Source organism: Toxotes jaculatrix, chromosome 21, assembly GCF_017976425.1.
Source record: "Toxotes jaculatrix isolate fToxJac2 chromosome 21, fToxJac2.pri, whole genome shotgun sequence".
NCBI classification, from domain to species: domain Eukaryota; kingdom Metazoa; phylum Chordata; class Actinopteri; family Toxotidae; genus Toxotes; species Toxotes jaculatrix.
This window is the reverse complement of record NC_054414.1, coordinates 15,519,633-15,533,108: the sequence shown is the minus strand read 5'-3', so window position 1 is coordinate 15,533,108 and position 13,476 is coordinate 15,519,633. Positions and strand designations below refer to the sequence as shown.

At 42.3% G+C, this 13,476-nt stretch overlaps 1 protein-coding gene across 16 annotated transcripts in view; it reads right to left on the bottom strand.

The window, feature by feature from the left end:
- Nucleotides 1-6,692: 6,692 nt before the first annotated feature.
- Nucleotides 6,693-13,476, bottom strand: part of LOC121200999 (calcium/calmodulin-dependent protein kinase type II subunit gamma-like) — a 31,633-nt gene continuing 24,849 nt past the window's right edge. For 10 of the 16 annotated variants that reach the window (XM_041066561.1, XM_041066565.1, XM_041066563.1 and 7 more), the window contains 4 exons: nucleotides 10,604-10,679; nucleotides 10,399-10,493; nucleotides 9,713-9,949; nucleotides 6,693-9,382 (listed from right to left, as the gene is read on the bottom strand). In XM_041066561.1, the coding sequence (XP_040922495.1) occupies nucleotides 9,717-9,949; nucleotides 10,399-10,493; nucleotides 10,604-10,679 (404 nt within the window). In that variant the 3' untranslated portion in view covers nucleotides 6,693-9,382; nucleotides 9,713-9,716. Of the gene's footprint in view, nucleotides 9,383-9,712; nucleotides 9,950-10,398; nucleotides 10,494-10,603; nucleotides 10,680-11,475; nucleotides 11,617-13,476 lie in introns of all 16 variants that reach the window. The other 6 variants (XM_041066555.1, XM_041066556.1, XM_041066558.1 and 3 more) reach the window with 1 other exon arrangement.

Below are 13,476 nucleotides of genomic sequence, written 5' to 3'. Positions count from 1 at the left end.
TTGAGGCCGTGCCATTGGCTTACCATCTGTGCCATGTGACCGCCTGAGGAGGAGGAGGAGGAGGAGGAGGAGGAGGAGGAGGAGGAGGAGGAGGAAGGTTAAAGGAAGATGAAACTTAACAAAAGAAAAGACAGATGCCCTAAACTTAAGTCAGTAAAAATGGCCGTCTGTGTGCTCATTTCAAATCTGAACTCAGTGTTGTTAAATCCCAAGTGTTTGCGGTTGCCGATCGTCAGCAGTGTGGGCAGACCATCCCAAACTGCCAGGACGACTGAGTGTGTGGGTGATTTGTGGTGCTTTACATGTGAGTGAGTTATAGCCAGAACAATGCTCGATGGGTCAGCAATGTTTAGGTAGAGCCTGGCAGATTTAACAGCGTGCTGATGAGGGCCTTTCACTGATACTGAAAATCCAAAAAGAAAAAAAAAATCAGCATGGCATGTATTTTAAGGACAATTGCATTAGCATCAAAACATTCGGGGGACATTTCAAAGATGGTCACACAAGAATCTATGCTAAAATTCACCTATTAATGTGTGTCTTCTGTGTGAGCTGTTAGAAGATTTCTGTTTCGTAACAAAAATCAACAGACTAACCATCAGAGCATCTAGTATAAAGGCTAACTGCTTATCATCACTATCCCTCCAAGATTACTAATGTAGATAAAACCCAAACTCCTGCAGCAGGAGATGCTCGTCCCGAGTTACGTTTGGATGAAAATTCAGATGTGGATGATGTCGCTTTTTCAAACAGGGCTCCTCTCTTCAGGCTGTTGTCTTATACCTTTACTGGTGAAAGTGCTGTTGTTCATTTAGACCCATGACTAAGCTATTCAACCTGGGACCATACCAGTGATTTAGCACGTTTTTGTGTATTAATTACCAATGATGTGCACTTTATACTGCTGCTGACTCTTCTGAAAGCCGTGCTGTTGTGTTCTAAAGCAAATGCTTGACAAAAGGGAATCAGAAGCTTATAATGTAATCAAATAAGCAGGTTTGAAGAGTCTTCTAATTGATTTCTATTCGACAGGGAAAGCAGAGGAAACAGTGGTTGCCTGGAAAACACCACAATATGGTTTTGTCAGCAGTTATATCAAGTCTATGTAATTTTTTGTATTTGTAGTTAAGGGGGATAAAACTTGCAAAAACACTGGTATGGTCCTTTAAAATTGTACAGGACAATTCTCTCCTTTCAAAGCCATTGGAAGCTGACCTTCAGGTCATAAAATATCTTTTTGTACTGATTCCAGCGAATGGCTCTAGATAGATAAAGTGGTAGGCAGATAGACGGATAGATAGCTACTACTCCAGAGTTTAGATAGTATGTGTACTGCATTCATTCTTGACTGACTTAGATAGCCGAGCTGTTGAAGTTAAATGTTGTCTGTTCTGTTGTTCGCTGAGCAGATGTGTGATGTAACCAGAAGATGGCGACATTGCTCTATTTTCACAGGGCCACCAGTCGTTGGATAACGAGGCCCTGATGGTTCTTTTTATACTCTTGCTATAAGTGTACGGACTTGACTTGTGCTTTGATGTAAAGTGAACCACTGTGTCGTGAAGCATCTTGTAACCTGCAACTGCTGTTTCTCCAACATGGACCTGTCCGACGCCTGTTATGATCCTGTACATAAACTCAAGCCTATCACTGCTTCTTCCTTCCCGAGACTTGATGTTTTACCAAGCAGGTCCTGTAGGTTAATGTAAATACTGTGTGTCTATGGCTGGATGGTGAGGGAGCAAAGTGTTTAAGATGTAGGCCTATTTTACCTGTGTTAAACCCATCAGCTGCTCCTCAGTGTAATGTGCCAAATCATGATTGAGTATTAAAACATATACCTGGTGAGAAAAAGTCTTCAGTAGTGGTGTGGTCTCTCTTCTCTGTTGTCTTGTTGTTCAGTAATAGGCTTTAATCAACTCTTTTTTCCTCTAAGCCTCAGTTTGTTAATGCAAAAGATGCTAAATAATGGTGATTATGCAATATGCAAAGGGTAAGCTGGAGTTTGTATACACACTTTGCACATTTGGATTCAGTATGAAGATGACGTTCATGTCTGGAGGAGCCCGTTCAGACAGATTAGTAGGAGGAGATCAGCAAACACTTGAAGAATCCTTTTTGTTCTTTCTCATAGTATGGGTTAGGAATGTATTTGATAAAATAATAATTTAAAAAAAACACATTAAAGCCCTGCAGGAAATAATATGCCATTTTCCACACTCAAATACATGGATTCTATAAATTAGGAAAAAGAAAAAGAAAAGATAGCTTATAAAACATTTATTGCCTCCAAGTAATTGAAAAGTAAATCTGCTTAGCTGCTGCTCTCAGTCACCCATGAGCCCTGTTAATCTTTTCTTTTGTTTGAATGAGTTTCTCTCCGGAAAAAAAAAAAGCTGGGATCAGACGACACCCTTGTTGCTGTGGATTGGCACATTTTATTCAAAACTGTAGAGAAAGGGATTTATAATAAGCATAAATGAGTCAGCTTCTGGGACATGGTTGAATATTTAGAAATCTGACTGAAAACGAAGATTTATGTGAGATGAGCTTCAGCTGCGGGACTAAAAAAAAGTATTGATGTTAGGGCATAAACTGCTTAAATGAAAAGCAGCTCTGGACAAATAACATTTGAAAATTCAGTAAAATAGAGTCACGTTTGTTATGTTAAATGGCAAAAATGTGAATCATTCATTAAAAGGCTCCATGAACGGGAGCCAAGAGGAGCCACTCCTCTTTTTTTCAGCAAAGAGGGAGAGAGAACGTGATCTTCAGAGTTAAGATGATAAACTAAAAATAAACATAACGACATTTGAACAGGGAGAATTGCTGCGTCATTCATTAATTTAAGTGTGCAGAGCACCTGTTTGGGCTGCACTCACACCCTCAGATGAGCAGATGTAAGATATCTGTGGGCACTGTTTGCAGTCCTTCAGTATGATGATATATATTAAGTTTGTCTGCACACCCTCAACCCAAAGTCCAATGACAAAAATCGAGTTACTCCTAAAATAATCTGGCTTATTCAATGTGCTACAGTATTAGAGGAAAGAAAACACAAGCTCTCATATTGGTTTGAAAGATGAAAAACAAAAACCTGATATATTTTCCAGGAAGTAACGTTGTGGTTTACGTAACGTTGCAGGCATGGCTTCCTGTCGCAGTCTGCTGTGTGAAGAACAGTTTCAGTGCTCAGTCTGCCTGAAGGTCTTCACTGAACCTGTGTCCATCACCTGTGGCCACAACTTCTGCAAGGCCTGTATTATGAGGATAACTGGGGACAACAGAGCCGCAGGCCTGAAGAGACACACTCTGCTCAACCCTGAGATGAGAACGTGCAAGAAACACGACGTTCTTCTGGACATGTTCTGCAGGACAGATAAAGCATGTCTTTGCCAGTTCTGTACCAGCAAACACCACTAAACTGACGACACTGTCCTCTGAGAGGTAGAGTGTGACGAGTTAAAGACTCAGAGAGACAGATCTCCAAGTGTGACAGATGATCCAGGAGAAACTGCAGAACATCCAGGAGGTCAAATGCTTGGTGAAGCTCAGCAAGAAGGACGCCCAATAGGACATATTGGACAGCGTGCAGGTGTTCGCCGCTCTCGTGGTCTTGATTGAGCGGAGCCAATCAGAGCTCATTTGGGTGATTAAGAAGAAGCAGAGGGAAATGGAGAGGAGAGCGGAAGGCGTCATTACAGCTCTTGAGCAAGAAATTAGGGCACTACAGCCAAGATGCACAGAGCTGGAGCAGCTCTCACACATCAACGACCATTTCCATGTCCTCCTGAGATCGTCATCTCCCTCCAGCCGTCCACACGTGAAGGATCAGCAAGAGCTCAACATCCAGATTAGCCAGTACGAGCAGAACATGAGCAGAAGAACTCAAGGACACTGAGAACTTTGAGTTCAACTAAAAAGAGGAAAAGTTCCCAGATGAGAGGATGAAGTGGATTTGGCGACATGCTGTGGATGTAACTCTGGACCCTGATACCACACGTTGTGATCTCACTCTCCGATGATGGGAAGTGCAGTTGGCACAAAAGAGGCCTTTCAACCACAAAGAAGAAGAACAAATCAGTCACTGGAGATGTTAGAGTCTGTAGACAGGAATAAGTGATTTCTAATATCAACCGAACAAGTATACTGGCCGAATGAACTGGGAGATGGTCATAAAGCCAGTGCTGCTCCACCTGAGTTCCTCTGCCCATGGAAGCTGAAGAAGGTGGGGGTGTTTGTGGATTTTGAGGAGGGACAGGTTTCCTTTTACGATACCGACACCAAGTCTCGTATCTGTTCATTCATCGACTACACTTCTACTGAGAAGCTCGACCCACACTTTCAGAGGACTTTGCGTCTGATGACATTCTTTGTCTTTATTGTCAACGAGTCCCACAAAAACAACAAAACCATAAATGTGTTAGTTTCCCTCTCAATACTCTCAAACTGTTGATCTTGAATTTGTTCCAACAGAACACTAACAAGGATGCTAACAACTGCAGTGGACAGAGCAGATTTCTAACATACGTTCCTTAAAAAGGAATAAATAGTGCTTTTGATGGGGACTATTTTCAGCCGCACATTATCACATGCTAGGACTTATTTATGGCAGCAGGATAGTGCATGTGGGATTGATTGAAACAACAGTGGCCATGGTCATAATCATCCAGTGCAACACTATGGTTTCATTTATACTCAGAAAAAGCTACATCAGGCACCAACAATACTTGCTAACAGGATTAAATCATCCTCGGTGTTAATCTTTTCATGGATTTCATGATGACAATAAGAAAAATACAGAATACAGCTGAAAATATAATAATAACTTAGCTCTTTGTGGAACTAACTCTAAAGCCGCTTCTCACTTCAGTAGCCCTGCTGTGATATCCTTTGCAGTTTTGCTTTCAGTTCTCACTCAAACCACGACACTGTTCGTCTTCCCTTTGACACAAGCACTTGCCTCTTTTTTTGCTAACACTGGTATGATGACTTGAAACTCTCACAATTGTGAGGCATTCAACTGTAAACAAATTGGTTTAAGGTTTATCAACATAACTTATCCACATTATGGAATTAAAATATGTGATGTGTGATGCTCAGAGCCTGTTTCAAAGAAAAGCAGTTTTCCATTATTTGTAATTATATGAAGTACAGTTACTTTATACACTTTATGGGGAAGTTGGGCCTGTCTCTAGAACAGGAACCTCTCAGGTTTCTTGGGCAGGTTTGTATGTTCTATTGTTAAAGAGGTTAGAAAACCATGCAGCAAAGGGAATGGTTTCATCATGTTTTCATCAACCACCATGAAGCATGGTTTGTGAAGACTTTTGTTATAAATAAATGTTTAAAAAGTCCAAATTTACTGAGTCTTGTTTTCTAAAAGTATGTCTCAATTGTTTTTGAGGGTCACACTGAACAAAAAAGGCTTAGTAAAGTCATGCATGATTATAAATGATTAGAAACATTTGCTTTGAGAGGAAAAACAGGTAACTTGTCCTTAAAGACCTCAGCAAAGTCAAAAGTAATTTAGATTCAAGAGTCTCGTTCTGGGTCAGCTTTATTCCTAATTTTATTGACACTATGGAGTCGAAGGTGAGAGAGAGCAAGACACATTCCCTCAAGAGTTTCTCCCATTTTTTTGTGTCTTTGAGAAAGTGAATGCGAGCGTCGAAGTTAACCAACTGCTGAGCTCTCCTCATTAATCACACAGAAAGCAGGGGAACCAGGGGGAGCTGTCCTACATCCCAGGGACACACACACACACACAATCCTTAAAATATCTGGGACCATCATAAATAACACCACAAAACCTTTTTAAATAAGGCTGCAACATTACTCAACACTTCACTGTTTAGCACAGCTAAAATAAGAGCACTGGAAGTGTAAAGGCTGAAGTGGTGAGACAGAACAATGAGCTGTTGAATGGACAGCAGTGATGGTTTTATCCTATGTGTATGTTAATGACCTGGAGGCGATCCAGTGTTATCCAGGGCTTAATCTGACTTTGTTATGTGATGACAGATAAGTATGGAGGGAAAATATTATGCCAGCTGTGGTGCTGGGTGGCCAACCACAGAACCATGTTGTGGTTTTATTGTGGAAGGATCTAGAGCCGGTTTATTTAAACTTCTTCCTTTAACAGCCTGCGTCTTAGTGCCAAATGTCACCGAAGACAAACTAGTTTCCTTTCCTAAAATTGGACAAGAGGCTATGTGAGCAGATATTCAGCATGACTAATCAATGTTGCAGTGTTACATAATCTGTAACATGTCTTGCATTTCTCACTTTATTAGCACCAAATTTGGTGATTTCAGGGTGAGACTCTGCTGATGAAAAGCTCTCACAAAACCCGGCTCAGAAAGTCAAAAATTCACAGCGATCAGGCCCAAAAAAATTAAATAAATAAATAAAATTATTATTAGGTATGTGGCACACCAGACAAGTATGAAAGACCATTTATCCAGAAACCATGGTGTTAAAAAGCACCAAAGGTAAACACAAAAACTGTTTTGACAGGTTGTTCGGTCTGGGGATGGATGAAGCACATTTCCACGGAATAGATGCCTTTCCAAAAAGATATTTGCTGGAGAAGGGACAAAAATGTTTCCATGTGACGACAAAAACTAAATCAGATGTGGAGAGGCGTGGCGGCAGTCCTTCAGAAATGAAACGAGTCCAGGGAGACAAACCAGTGCTGAAATAGTATTTTTATTAAATACTTTCAAGATCCAAGTTTGAAGAATAACAAAGCTATGATGAAGACCAACTAACACTCAGACAAACACTTGATAGTCGTCAATTCATGGTTGTATTTCATTGTACATCATGATCATGCAAAAAAACTCCAGCATCCACGTGAAGGCTGGGGGAGAAAGCGCAGCCCAATAGTATATCATTACAACGCAGGGAAAACGCTAACATCGAGGGCCTCATACCAAGCTACGGCTCCTGAATCCTTTTTTTAAAAATTTTGCTTTTTTTTTTTTTTTTTTGCTCTTTTTTTTTTGTTTAAATAGTTTTCATGTCACCTATTCAACATTCTGGATGGAGGAAATTCTTATTTCAAAAGATGCAAATATCATATATTAACACTAGGCTCCATCCTTATTCAGGTAGGTACATGGTAGAAATGCGTAACTGAAACATGCATATAACTAGGTCTCCCGCTCTGGTTCAACAGTGTAGGTCACAAAAACCTGCACATCCACACCAACTCTCTCTCTCTCTATCTCTCTCTCTGGCTTTCAAAACTCCTCTCCATTGAGCAGGCACGATTTAAAACCACCAAGGGCAGATTACATTAATAAATAATTTAGTCCTGATCAATCTATGATCATTAAATCTGTAATTTTGTGTTGTATTTCTTTCTCCATTTTTCCCTTTTCTTTTTTTTTTTGTTTTTTCTGTGTGCGAGGGAGAGTGCAGAACTCCAGCTTGGCAGATCGGCAAATTACCAAACGACAAAGTTAACAGCAACAGCGACGACAACAAAAAAACTCAAACCAGTAACACAGGAACAGAGAAACAACAGAGAGAGGTACAACTAAACATCTCAAGAGCAGGGACTTGTCGGTACACCGGGGTGGGGGTGGGGGAGATATCGGAGCGGGGCGGGGCGGGGGATACGACTGCTGCGGATGGATGGAGACAATTAAGCAGCACAGCAAGGGTGGTGCTGTGGTCACACAGTAGTGCTGCGGATATGTTACAAAGCCTAAACACAACACCAGGCGTGTGTGTGTGTGTGCATATGATATGAAGAGACGGCTCACAGCATTGTGGGATCAGGAGTTAAGGAAACTATGATGAAGGTTTTCATGTTTAAAAACTCATAGTTGTTCGGGTCAAACTATTTTCAAGCTGTTATTTCTTATGTTCCCCATCTCCAAAAACAGTCTTACGGCCATGGGACTAGAGCCAGTAGCCTACACGAGTGTGTGTATCCATGTTTGTTGTGAATAATCGAGAGCTACCAATATCTTAAGGAAGTATTTAAAGGAGGAGAGTTACAACAAATTGAAATCTGTGAGGAAAATGTTCCTCCTAAACTAGATCGGTGGTCACAGAGGTCATGGGGTGGTGCCTATACCCAGATACACAGGATGAGTGTCTCTTAGATACATGTACATATATTACACTTTTCTACATATATCTATACACACACTGTATTTACACAGTGATTATAAACAAACCAGGCCCTTGCAGAAAGCAGAGATAAGGAGTTGGAGGGAAGGTTAAAAGAGGGAATGGTTGAAGAGAGAGGAAAAGGGAGAGGGAGCAGGAAGGGGTGAATGAGGGAGAGGCGGCGGGCAAACATGCAAAACGCAGACGCCTTTACCGGCCCACTCTCTCCCTCCAATGCATACAGACACAACAGAACGTGTTAGCACGCGCAGGTTAGCTTTGAACTTGCACAGTAAAATCCCTCTTTTTTAAAAACTCAGCTGTTTTATAAAAGGAGCCTCGAATGTAGGATCCGTCAGACAAATAAAAAAAACGGAAACAAAAAAAAAAAAAAAAAAAAAAAACCCAACGAAAAAAGGCTCCGCTTATTCACAGGAACGCAAAGGGAACAGGACGCTAAAAACACAACAGAACACGTAACCTCAACTCAGAAACCCGTCCCACGACAACACAATTTTCCATTGTGTCGGAAAACAAGCACACAAACGAAAACACATAAACACATAAAAAGCCTAAAGTTCTACACTTTGGTGCTTCATGTTTTTTGATATCAAGTTTCTCTCGCCATCACGTTCTCTGACTGAGCCGACTTGATTTCTTTCCCTCTATAATTCAGTTGGGGAAAATCTCCCTACATCTTTACATCAACGTCCGGGTAACGAGTGCAACACTTTCTACCCGGTAAACCCCAGAATGCCAAAAATGTGTCCAAAATCTCAGCTGCTAACTTCACACTCCTCTCTGTTCCTCCCTTATTAGATAGTGAATATAAATGCTTGGTTGGGTTTTGGTGGTTTCTGGTACATCTAGTCATAATTTACACAGTATATTCATAACTCATACTCATAAACTGTCACAAGTTCAACTGTAAATCCTCTCCTCCCCCAGGACGTCTCATCTCGCGCGGGCAGAAAAAAGATGGCTGCCAGGGGAGGGATAGAGGGCAAAGACGCGCCCTCCAATCAGGCGCCAGATGCATGCATCATCCCATGGGGGCGGTGTCTTGTGTTCAGCCGGCCCCCAGCAGGTCAAAGGAGGGACAGGATTGGTTGGTATCGTGGAGAGGGATGCGATCTCGCCCGGCCGGGCTCCTGGCACTAGCCAATCCACGCAGAGGACGTGCCTCTTAAACACGCTTGCTGAAAAAAACTGCCCCCCAAAACACACACTCCAGTAGACTGGAGGCTCAGGACCACTGTGTGTGGTGGGGGACGGGGGGTATGAGGGGGGGGGGGGGGGGGGGGGGGTATGAGGGGGGGGTATGGGGGACAAATTAGTTTTTTGGCAAGACAGTTCAATAGTGGCTACCGTGGCTGGCTAAAAGATACTTCTCTTAGGCAATCCTGGAGAAAAGTGGTGTGTGCTGTGTTTCTTTCAGCCCAGTCTGATCTGAGTTTCTGCCACAGTTACTTTTTTTTTTTTTTTTTTTTTACACAAGGAAACTTCTCCATTTTTAATTTAGAAGCATTAACATTAGCTGCTTTTCCCATTTGTGTGAAACTGTACGTGTGCGTGAGCTGAATACCTGATCACTGTAGTGGTGCAGCAGGCGCTCCTGAGCAGTGGAAGTGAACATTGAGCCACTTGCCATCGCGACGATGCCACACCCTGGTCTCCTCCGATTGGCTGGAACGAGGGTGGCCCGTGGAGTCCACAAACTGTGTGAGCCGGATGTAGGCGATGCACGCCGCATCCTCGCCGATCAGGTGCACGTGCGGGTTGAGCAGGGTGGTGTGCACGGGCTTGCTGTTCTTGCTCAGCACTGGATCAAATAAACAGAGACACAGGCAGCAATTCAGTCATCAGTACTGTGCGACATAAAACAGGTGATTTGGGGGGTTTAGCAATTTCGCTGCTTCTTTTCTGTAGGTTGAGGTGTGTTATGTGAATGAAGTATCTAAAATCTAAATAATCTATTATTATTAGAAGTAAAACAGGTATCAGCTTAAAAATGTATCCATTGCTGCTCAAGTCAAATGAGAGAAAAACAAATCACAGCCATGATTCTTTTTTTTTTTGGTGTGAAAACTTCAGACACTGGATTGGCAGAAAGCATTCAGAGAAACTGCTGCACATCATATGAAAGCTGAAATTTGAAACACCCATTAATTGCTTAGAGGACAAAACAAGCATTTTCACAACCTTCTGACAATTCAGACATTTCAGATTAAAACAAACAGATGAATTGTCTCTGTGCGAGCGGAGGCTCACAGTTTTCAAAGTAGAACTTGTGGAAGTCCATGCCCTCAACCAGATTCCCCAGGGCCTCGGGTTCAAAGGAGGTGAGTCCTGGATCACAAATCCTCCTGAGAAAGAAAAGGAGGTGGGTGAGAAAACGAAAGAGTGGGAGACAGAGAAACGAAGATTGAACGAAACGGAAAAAAAAAAATCAGTGTAAAAATGCAGTTGTACTCACGTGTAGGCATCGAAATCTCCATTGTTGATCGCTTCAATCAGCTGCTCCGTTATCTTGATAATCTCCTGTTTACGAGCTACCGAATGAACGAGAAAGAGACAGAGACAGAGAGATGGTGAACGATGAGAATCCAGTCAGAGGGTGAGACAACAATTAACTACGTGGCGGCTTTGCTTGATGACATTTTCTCTCATCGCTTCAGCTCCTGCCTTCCCTCAGGCTACAGCTCGACGCTCCTCTTTAACCTCATCAGTCGGTCCAAAGCTGCTTCCTCACTGCATCTCGACCTCGTCGCTGTCTGTTGTCGCTCTGCTTCTCGCCTTCTGTCCAACACAGAAACTGACTTAACACTACACTGTCGTTGTGTGAGCACACGCTGCCTCCAAATCAAAAACAAAAAATTCTGCTTGTACACACCATAGGCTTAGTTTAGATCAAGCTCCGCTCAGTAGTTATATCCATAGATTTCAACCTCATCTTGTGTTTTGACCACCTGTTATCATGTGACTGACATTAACGACTGAAGTAGCTCCATACTTTGACCGAGCTCTATCCACTGAGGAAGACCACAACATACGACCGAAAGCTAGTTCGCCTCTTGCTGCCAATGTAAATGAACTGCTTCGAGAACTGAACATGTATCCAGCCAACTGTGTGACACACGTGGGGTGATCTCCTTCAGTTCACGACACCTTTAAGACTTAGAACAGGAGAAGCCACTCGTTAAGACGGACGTCATTTACTGCCTGCTCTCTTCTTTCCTGAGAAAACCGCCATTTCAGATATGAGGTGAGGTTTTAGTGTGCGACCAGCTCGTGAGTGAGTAGAGGAGCGGGGAAAGCTGAAGTCAGTTAGTTCAGATGTGTTCTTACTCTGCTTAGTGTTGCTTTTAGCAGCGACAGTGTTGCTCCCTAGTGGAGCGGCGGGCATGGAGGACTGTGAGAGCTCAGACTCGGGGCAGGAGCTGTTGCCTGTGCTGTTCCATGCCATGCGCTTTACGTCATGCGGTGGAACTGAAACACACAACGGATGGTCAACAAACACAAACAACATGGATGGATGAAAAGAAGGCAGGAAGGTGCACGTGATCGTCCACACACACACACACACACACACACACACACACACACACAAACATGCACCCACCCACAGCTCATGCAGTTAAACAAGTGGCAAAAGTGACAAAAGCGAACAACAAAGTTTACGTGGGTTAGTTTTCAGTGAAATGACTGAGAAATAAACATCACTCAGAGGCAGCGTGGGTTTATGGCAGACATGCAGATGGGTAACATGAGGACAGGATGGCAGCTGGAAGCGAGATCAGCGCAGCTCTGATCTTGATGCTGTGTGATGTGGAAGTCATTTAACTGCCTGCTCTGCTCACATCTACTCTACGCTTAATGCTCATATACATTAACAAAGCCTCCTCTGATGAACTGCGGCACCCAGCAGTGAAAGTACTGAAGCCATTGTTGGTTATTAGCTCATGTTATGCCTGTGGGGGAACTAAGTATGTTCAGGAAGGAAGGCGGGAATGGAAGAAGTAGAGAGGAAAAGAGATCAGACTGTTCTTCAGTGCAGGTGTGTCTGACGAGAGCAGCAGGACGAGGACAAGAGGTCAAGAGACGAGATGAAAGATTAGAGAATAGGGGGAGGAAGATTTGTGAGAGGAGATATGAGGACATGAGAAGAAAGCAGCGAAGAATGGTGATTAAGAGAGAAATGAAGAATAAATTAGAGAGAGGATTAAAGAACACGACGGAGAATAAAGGCATTAGAGGAGGGGAGAATGGAGGAGAAAATGTGAGGACAAAGAGAAACACGATGCTCTATGGTGTGCATGGTTCCAGCGCCTTGTCTGACTGGGATGCTGGTTTAGGACACACAGCTGCAAGGTAAGCAAGGCTTCCTCCAGCTGGGGCTGTCACATTAGGAGGACAAGGGGATAGATGCCGTGATCACCAAGAAAAACACACACGCACGCACGCACACACTCACGTACAAATTTCAGGGTTCCCACAGTGGCCCCGATGAAAAAATTCCTCGAGTTTATGACTACGACTTTCCATAATTAGGCCAGAGTGCCTGTGCGACCTGAAAAATTAGTCCCTTCTGCTTTTTTAAAGTTTGTTATGAGCACAGAGAAGTGAGGCAGTTAAGGTGTAGTCTTGCTCTTAATAGGTGAGCGCACAATGTACACTGTAATGGACATACACAACAGGAAATAACTGTGTGCAATTAGTGTTTAAAACCAGTTGTAAAATGCTTTCTAGTAATGGATCCCAGTTAAAGAAATATTCTGGCTTATTACAGCTCTGGTCTGACTTTTGTAGTTTTGGACTATTAGGTATGATAACATTGCACTTAACCTAAGTGCTGATATCTGGGAACAACAGTAAGACATATATGAGATTTATTGATTGGGTATTGAGTTTATGGCTCTCTTTTTTTTAGTGTTGGTTCTTTTTTTTTTTTTTTCCTTTTTTGGGTGTCTATTTTATTTTGATACCGAGCTTATAGTGTATAGGTATTTAAAGCTTTGTTGTGATGATTAAATTGCAAGTCATAATGGTTTCTCAATAAATCTAAAATCATCATATTACATCATATATTTCTTTGAAAAGTTTCAGTCATGAACGAGCTAACTGTGAAAAATCCTGTACTTTTGCTTTTAGAACTTGTTGCTCAGATAACAACTGTAGAAAAAACAACAAAGTACTGTTACATAAAGAGCAGGGCCGTGGTGGGTGGTATAAAACTACAAATGTCCAAAACTACAAAAATAAGATCCAGGTTGCAATAAAGCGGAATTATACTTATAATTATACTAAATAATAGCAATATCAATCAGTATCAAATTTTCTGATGTTCCC